Source organism: Jaculus jaculus, chromosome 6, assembly GCF_020740685.1.
Source record: "Jaculus jaculus isolate mJacJac1 chromosome 6, mJacJac1.mat.Y.cur, whole genome shotgun sequence".
Classification (NCBI taxonomy): Eukaryota; Metazoa; Chordata; class Mammalia; order Rodentia; family Dipodidae; genus Jaculus; species Jaculus jaculus.
This window is the reverse complement of record NC_059107.1, coordinates 117,775,077-117,784,466: the sequence shown is the minus strand read 5'-3', so window position 1 is coordinate 117,784,466 and position 9,390 is coordinate 117,775,077. Positions and strand designations below refer to the sequence as shown.

General features: G+C 36.4%; 1 protein-coding gene across 1 annotated transcript; it reads left to right on the top strand.

Annotated features, from left to right (window-relative positions):
• The first annotated feature begins 8,459 nt into the window (after nucleotides 1-8,459).
• On the top strand, nucleotides 8,460-8,919 carry LOC101616359 (40S ribosomal protein S20-like). The gene has a single exon (XM_045153078.1). It carries the CDS (start codon nucleotides 8,523-8,525, stop codon nucleotides 8,880-8,882), a length of 360 nt encoding a protein of 119 aa, XP_045009013.1. The 5' UTR covers nucleotides 8,460-8,522; the 3' UTR covers nucleotides 8,883-8,919.
• The last annotated feature ends 471 nt before the right edge of the window (nucleotides 8,920-9,390 follow it).

The following is a 9,390-nucleotide window of genomic DNA, read 5'->3' as shown; positions in this document are numbered from 1 at the left end:
ATCTCTTTACAAAGAGAATGATAAGCTGAGGTATAAAAAGTACTAAATTACATATCAAGTAATAAGAGAATGTGTTTATTAGCATGGCTATTATTTTCACTATTAACTTATTGCCATACATTAATACTAGAGATAGATTATACCTTGAAAATTCATCCATAATTAGGAGAGAGCAATGACTTGAGGTGTGGAAGTGTACCCAGACTAAGAAATTGCCTTATGACAGTAAAAATCTAAAGTTGTCTCTGAGTGTCAGCACCACACAGGTGAGTGTCACACTGGGAGCATTTCCAGTGAGCATCTTCAGTATTCCTCCCCTTCTCTCTTGCCTGAGCTCACTACATGGTATCCTACATATGCAAAGACTCTGTTTGGTGTTCTTGTTTGTACTCTATGTTAGAATAGAACCCCAAAACTTTATTCAGTTCATGTCAAAAATTTTATTATATTTAAATTGACTTAAATTATACTGTGATTAAATTAAATTTAAATATTTAAACTTGCATTATTTATAAATCTCATTCTTTTATTTATCTAAGATGGCATAAATTTGGTGGTAGGGCCACCTTTCTTCAATTTATGCAGAAATTGATTCCAGGTTTTACTATGGGAAACTAGGAGTACCAATAACAATAAACCATTAGAAATCAAAATTAACAATGTAATTAAGACTGTAGCTTTTACTTACAGTTTTACAACAAGCCATAATATAGTTTATATCATCTTAAGTACTGCTATAATGTATAGTTTTATTACATAACTTTATTAATCAATAAATCAGTGAGATAGCTAGAGAACTATTGTGTTTTACATATTACAGATAAGAAAAAATAGATTTGGTACACTGATTTACCAGCTTTCATATATATGTGCAAACCTATGTGTTTATACATGTATGTGCAAGAAATTTAAGGCAGGAAGAAATGTATTCATCCTTCAAAACAATTTATTTATTTATTTTTAGAGATAAGGAGATTAAGAGAGAGAGAGAGAGAGAGAGAGAGAGAAAATGGGTACACCAGAGCCTCCTGTCACTGCAAAATACCTCCAGATGCATGTGCCACTTAGTGCATCTGACTTTACGCGGGTACTAGGGAATCAAACCTGGAATATTAGGCTTTGCAATCAAGTGCCTTTAACCATTAATTCTTGTCTCCAGATCCTCAAAAAGCAATTATATTTATTATTATAAATTTCAGTGTTCACAATATTGCTGAAACAAACATTACTGAAGTTGTGGAACCTCTACTTTTCATGCAATATCTGTTTTCAGATATGAATAAAACATTTACTTATAAAAACATGTTCACGGGCTGGAGAGATGGCTTAGCGGTTAAGCGCTTGCCTGTGAAGCCTAAGGACCCCGGTTCGAGGCTCGGTTCCCCGGGTCCCACGTTAGCCAGATGCACAAGGGGGCGCATGCATCTGGAGTTTGTTGGCAGAGGCTGGAAGCCCTGGCGCGCCCATTCTCTCTCTCTCCCTCTATCTGTCTTTCTCTCTGTCTCTGTCGCTCTCAAATAAATAAATAAATAATTTAAAAAAAAAACATGTTCACTACACTTGATTACTAAATGCTCAGTTTGCAGCATTGTTAAAAGAAAGAAAATAATAATATTATGAAAATATTATTGTATCACTTTGCTGAATTACAAAGCAACTTTAATGGCATTGACTTTTATGCAAGTTTAATGACTTGAAGGACCATATTTGGAACATACATTTTTCTCATCAAAAGGTATTTCATATCCAATACAATTATATCTAGAGTAATAAAAATAGAAACAAAATCAACTAATTATGAGTCCCAGGTGACTGGCTGAAGTAACTGGATGGTCTGTACTCTTTGTTGTGATCAACAATATTTAGACAAGAGGCTTTGTACAGAGGAAAAGCAGGTGAGTCAGTATTTCTATTTTACACACAGTGGATGGAAAGCTCCACATGCAAGTACAGATATCAAACATTGTAGTTTAGTCACATGACTTTGGACTTGAAAGATCTGGATGGGAGAAACTATAAATGTGTGGATTGTAAGCACATAAATATTAATCTATTTTTACATAGTATATATAAAATTGAACTTTGGCCTTAAATATTTCAGCATTATGAAAGAGTTTAAGAGTAAGGTGAGAACAAAGAAGAATTATGAAAAGCTGGAGTGGTTTAAGAAAATCCTGATAGTGTGGCTAAAAGTAAAAATGAATGGCACAAAATGAGTGGTCCTTCAAATTCAGTTTTGAAGGAATCTGTATCAGTTAAAGTGTGATCACCTGAATCAATAATTTATTCTAAGAATTTGACCTTTAAAATTTGAGGGTTCTCATTAGGTACTCTGTTCCTGGGGCTGTGCGTTGTCTGCAACAAGAGTGATAAACTGTCAGATGTATATATAGTAAATAAGCAAGAAAAACCTAGAATCTCTCAGGATGAGTATGGGATGGTGTCAGCACTGGTCTCCCATCATTTCTAAGCCTCCAACTTTGAGGGTAGGGGTAGTGTTAGAACAACTCTTTATGCATTTATGTATGTATTTATGCATGTATGTATGTATGTATGTATGTATGTATGTATGTGTGTGTATATATATAGTCAATGGCTTAAGTGAACCTTGCCATGTTAAGACTGCATTCATGTAAGACATCTACAAGCCCAAAGCATCATAAGAGCCAGACCTGTTCAAGGACCTATCACTGCCCATTTAACCAGGTGAGCCACAGCCAACAACCTGCATGAACTACAACAGTTCATCCTCTGCTTTGTTCTTTCTAAAGTGAGTGTGACTTCATTTCTACTATCTAAATATGTTTCATTGTTTCCTGGGGACTCATCAAACCCTAACCTTGCAGGAAAGAGAATTCTTTGGAATCATTTTCACTTTTACTAGCAATATTCAGTGTAAATTCTTCTAAGGGTAGAATAGTGGATGGGAGATGAGTACATACATAATTGCTCCTCCAATAATTTTGCCAAAACAGAATGAATTTAAAAGTGTTATTTAAAAATATATTTTAGATATATGATGATGTGATAGTGCTGTCTGTAAGAGCACAGCTAATGGAGAATGGATCACTGCAAACAGAGAGATGTATGCTGAAGGAAAAGGGGCAGGGCACATCTTGTAAGGCCCTTGAGGAAGTGAAATGAATAAACACTGTTAGCACTCTCGGTGTAGGACAATTATTTTCAGTCTTTCTTTTGGCTATTTATTACTAATGTAATTTAGTGGTTCACAGCACAGATTCTAGAATAGATTGTCTAGTTATAAATTCTGACCCTTCTATTTAATAGCTATATGACAGAGAAAATGAATTTCTTTGTCTCATACTATTTTTCTTTGTAAAATGACAATGCAAAAAACAGTATCTGATAGAACCACTATGAGGAAAAAATAATAATGATCCCCATCTCTGGATTAATGCACATATTACATAAGTTAACATTGGGACTCACAGTTAATATTACTGATACAATAAATGACAGGCATCACTTAGGCAATTGAATATTTTAAATATATATAATGTTATCCCTTTTATTTAATATTCTAATATCAAGATGTGAACTTCTTTTCAAAATTTTTTTTTCTTTCATAATTTTATAGAATATTATTTATACACAAATATACTTAAACTTAATTTTCTCCATTATGGACATTCAGGAATATCAATTATAAATTCAGAAAGTTCTGGGTTTTTAAACATACTTTTATTTATTCATTTTTGCTTAAAATCATGGTGAACATCTTTAAACAAAGACATATATCCACTTAAATCTGTGGCAATGGCTCAGAGGACATTTTTCTTTGTGTCTGGCTGCCTGAAATCAAATCCCCAGACACACATAAAAGCTGAAAATTGTTGTGAGCACCTGAAATCCCAAAATGCTGTGAGATGAGAAGCAGAAACACAGAATGTTCCAGAAGCTCACATATCAGCTAACCTAGTCCATATCACAATAAGTAGCATAAGAGACCCCATCTCAAAACTGAGATGAAGTTGAGGACCAAAACCTGAAAGTTGCCCACACAGATGCATGCATACCAACATGGAAGAGCATACCTATTTAGAGAGCTTCTGTCTGATAAGTGATTAAAAGTGGAATTAATAAGTCAATATTTCTAACGTTCTTTTTAAAAATATATCTTATGTATTTATTTGTTTGAGAGAGAGAGAGAATGAGAATGGGCATGCTAGGGCCTCCAGCCACTGCAAATGAATTCCAGATGCATGGGCCCCCTTGTGCAACTGGCTGACGTGGATGCTGGGGAATGGAACCAGGGTCCTCTGGCTTTTCAGGCAAGTGCTTTAACTGCTAAGCCATCTTCTCCAGCTCTTTCCAACGTTCTTGATGTTCTGTCTTCTGAAGCACAGAGAAATGTCTGAAAATCGATTTTAACTTTTCTGGTTTAAAATGTTTTAATAGCTAATAACATTTAAAAATTCAGTTAAGCAAATTATAAATTATATGTATTATATGCAATATTATATTTCAATATCTTTGCAATGTGTTTCTTTCATTTATTTCTAAGTCCCTGCTGACCACTTTGAAGCATGAAAAGTTATGATTTTTATTCAGCTGCTTCTCAGTAAAAACTAACATTGAGCAATCCACAGAAAAAGGCTTTCCATAGACATTTAGATTACAGTAATTACACTGTTTTCAGATTCTCTTAATATTTGCTCTTCTGTTGCATCACTATGTACATAATTATAGATTTTTATCATGAAATTTACACATGCACAAAATGAGATTATATAGACTTTTGCACTTCACTAGTCACCAATGACTATTTTGAATATGTCACTTGTTATATTTCAAAATTAAAACATATGGTTGCTTTGGCCAACAATTTTACTTGTTACCCCATTATCACACCTGCCAAGATAATATTCCTACCTGTCTCCAGAACTATAAGTGCTTTCCTTGCATTACTAATTTAATCAAAGTTTATTTTTTCTGATATAAAACACTTATTGCTGGTGTATTTAGTAACAACTGTAACTCTCCTTGTTTCCATTGTTAAGCCTTTTTGTATAAAATATAACTAGGACAAATGTTCTTAAACATTTTCAAACATTTTCTGATGCCCAAAAGTTATGTGTCCACTTTGTGTTAAAATATACATAGAAGAGTGTATGAACACCTACACAAGTAAAGAAGGAATTTTACCCTGTGTGAGAATACTCTCTAGGAAATCCATGATCGCTATTACTTGACACAGACTCATTTTCTTTGTAATCATTTCTCCAGAGTAGAAAGATGGGCTGTTCCTGAGAGACAGAGAATAATCTTGTGTTCACACTTATTAGAAATACAAGTACACTTCTTAAAACTGTACTTGTGATTTCCTTGGGGCTATGTTTTACTCATGCCTCTTGAATGTTCTCTTTTCTTTTTTATTATATTATTATAACTACTACCACTTAGGCACTGATGATTTACAATATTCTATTAAGGCTGGGCGTGGTGGCGCACACCTTTAATCCCAGCACTCGGGAGGCAGAGGTAGGAGGATTGCCATGAGTTTGAGGCCATCCTGAGACTCCATAGTGAATTCCAGGTCATCCTGGGCTAGAGTGAGACCCCACCTCAATAAACCAAAAAGTAAATAATAAATAAATAAATAAATAAAATATTCTATTAAATACTGAAAATTCATTTCTTTCCTTTATTCTCTGAATAAAAAGTTGGGTTTTTCTAGAGAGAAAACTAATTTCCCCCTAAATAATAATGTTAATAAAAAGTAAAGATGCAAATTACCTCCAGAGTTGAAACGGATCATATAACTCATACATTTCAGTCTGATCATTTCTTCCTTTAGTCACCAAACTCCTCAACCAGGTGATCCCTTTAAGTGATAGTAGGTCCCAAAATTCTATCCTTTCCATCTACTCTTGTCACTCTGCACATGCTACTTCAATGATTTCCTTGTTGTAATTTCAGATTCTATTGCAGGTTGGAGGCTTCTGCATTTTTTCCCACAAATCCAGAACCTGCTCTGGGATAAAGATTCGTAATTCTCTGTTTCTGATTTCATAATTCACTCATTCACCAAGGCCTAAACGTCCTGACTTCTATAATTCTGAACCCCACTCATTTCATTCTCATTGTAGTCATCATGTATACCATCATTTATTGTGATGGTTTGATTCAGGTATCCCCCATAAATTTAGGTGTTCTGAATGCTAGATCCCCAGTTCATGGTAATCTGGGAATTAAAGCCTCCTGGAGGCAATGTTTTGTTGGGAGCAGGTTTATCTGCATTATAACCAGCTTCCTCTTGACAGACTCGTTTGTGGCTATTGCCCATCTGATGATGGCCAGTTGGTGATATCCACTCTCTGCCCATACTATTGTTCTTCCTTGCCATCATGGAGCCTCCCATTGAGTTTGTAAACCAAAATAACCCCCTTTTTTTTTCCCCACAAGCTGCTCTTGGTAGGGTGTTTTCTGCCAGTAATGTGAACCTGACCGTAGTACACACACACACACACACACACGCACACACACACACACACATATAGTAACATATCATTTTTCCTTCCATCTCAAATGCAACATCAGATGACTTCAGACTACGTTTTCCAAAATATTTTTATTAGGATTTCACTCTAATCAAGAAAATTTCAGGCTAAAGAGATGGTTTAATGGTTAAGGCATATAGCCAGATGCAAAAAGTGGCACATGAATCTAGACTTTCCTTGCAATGGCTGGAGGCCCTGGCACTCCTATTGTATCTCTGCTTATATCTCTTCTATGTCCATCTGCTTGCAAATGAATAAACTTAAAAAATGAAAATTTCAGGCTGGAGATATGGATTAGGGGTTAATGTTCTTGACTGCAAAGCCATAGGGCCTAGATTCAATTCCCCAGGATCCATATAAATTAGATGCCCAAGGTAGGTCGTGCATCTGGAGTTCGTTGGCAGAGGCTAAAGGCCCTAGTGAACCATTCTCTCTCTCTCTCTTTTTGTGTATATAACCCCTTTCTCTTTTCCTCTATCTCTCTCAAATAAATATTAAAATTTAAAAAAGAAAACTTCAAATTTCTTTACTAGTATGGAAGTATCAGAATCTGTTTTGCTTTAATAGTGTTTCCAGAAAAACAGAACTGCTGACATAAATAAAGATATATAGATAAAGATAGATTAGATGTGGATACTGTGATGGTTAAGTTCTGTTGTCAATTTGATACTGGTTAGGTATCTGCAGACATTCCTCTTGAGTGGGTCTCTAAGGTTGCTTCCAGGAAGGATTAACTGAAGAAGGAAGTCCTTCCCCTAGGATTAGCCCTTTCCTCAGAGTGGGCAACTCCTCTTGATGTGTGTGTGTGTGTGTGTCGGGGGGGGGGTTATCTAAGGAAGCTCTGGGGAAAAAAAAATACCTTCTTCCCACTTGGCTGTCAGTGCTAGTTGCTGACTTACAGCATGGACTGAATACCAACATGGGCTGAGATCAGCGTGGACTGAAGACCAGAGCAAAATGAAGACCAGAAGCTCTCCAGGAAGCCTCCACGCCTTCATTGCCAGATTAGGACTGCTGAGGTTTCTAGCCTCATGCATTGTGCAGCTACCGGATTCCTTGACTCTTGGGAAAATTGCTTATTGCTGAACTGTCATAAATTAATCCAATAAATTTTCTTTTAATGCAATTCATTCTATTGGTTCTGTTTTTCTAGAGAACCCTAATAAAAGGCATAGCTACATGAGATTAACATAGAAATTTGGTGTACAATTACTGATGAGAAGCCCCACAAGCTTCCACATGCAATGTGGGGAAACAGAGAGACCTCTGCTATAATTCACTTTTGAGTGTAAAACTTAAGAACTGTGGTGATACCTGGTGTAAGCTCCAGAGTTTGATGTCCCAGATGAAGTCCTCTGTTGTCCAAAGGAAAGAGAGAACATGACTACTCACATTCAAGAAAAAAGAGAGGGGGGGTGGGGAGAATATCCATTTTTTCCTATACTATTTTGTTCTAGCAGGCAAAGTGTTGGCTGATGGCTGCTCACACTATGAATCACTTTTACTCACTATTGAAACAGAATCTAAACTATTGTGGAGATGCCATTGGTGATAAGCTCAGAAGCCATATTTTACCAACTCTTTGGTATCCTGTAGCCCACTGAAATTGACACACGTTCTCTCAATGTGGCTTCCATATACCAAGCTAAATCAACTTAGACCAGAAATAAAGATGAAGCATGATCATAATTCATGTTTCCACCTAACATGGTGTAGACTATTCCACCTTCCCAGAAAATTGCTAATTCCTTCCTCAGAAGAGTACAGTTCATGAGTGATGCTACTGTTTTCCTATGTATCCAAACTGAATACTGTGATTTAAAATTAGCAAACTCAAGAACCTCTTAAGGTAGTGTATGTTACATGGCATCAAATTTAAAGAAAAATTCCTTTCAGAGAGGCGGCTGTGGGTGCAGCAGAGCTTCTGTCTGCTCCCGCTCCTGACTCCCAGCTGTTCGCTCTCGCCGAGGGACAAGTCGGTCAGGAAGCCGCGCCGCAGCCATGGCCTTTAAGGATACCGGAAAGACGCCTGTGGAACCGGAGGTGGCCGTCCACAGAATCCGGATCACCCTCACCAGCCGCAACGTGAAGTCCCTGGAGAAGGTGTGTGCTGACTTGATCAGAGGAGCCAAGGACAAGAACCTCAAAGTGAAAGGACCAGTTCGCATGCCCACCAAGACACTGAGAATAACTACAAGGAAAACACCTTGTGGTGAAGGTTCCAAAACATGGGATCCCTTCCAGATGAGAATCCACAAGCGACTCATTGATGTACACAGTCCCTCTGAGATTGTTAAACAGATTACTTCCATCAGCATTGAGCCAGGAGTGGAGGTTGAAGTCACCATTGCAGATGCCTAAGTCAATTATTTTAATAAACTGACTTACTTCAAAAAAAAAAAAAAGAAAGAAAAAAGCTAAACTTGTTTAATATGGTTGTTTATCAGTATTTCAGTATTTGAGTGGATCTGGTTCTGTAATTCTCATGTTTACCAATACCCGTTCTTACTAAATCCTTTATATGAAGTGTTGTTGTACCTGACATAGTCTCCATATGCCATTTCATATACCCTGATTCCCATAGTACCTGCATATTACTTATAATATCTAATGTAGCATAAGTGCTGTGTAAGAAGTTGTTATACTATATTGTCTAGGGAGGATGAAAAGGAAAAAAGTGTTTGCTCAGCACAGACATATTTTTGCTTAATGGAGCTAGAGGTCCTACTATATATGTATATAAACAGGGAAATGAATTCATAACAAATGAAACTTTTCATAATGATTACCCATTAGATTTTTCTAACTTACAGTGTGGTCATAATTGCAATTTTATATCTTCACTTCCCATTTTTGCTTTCCTTTTGCC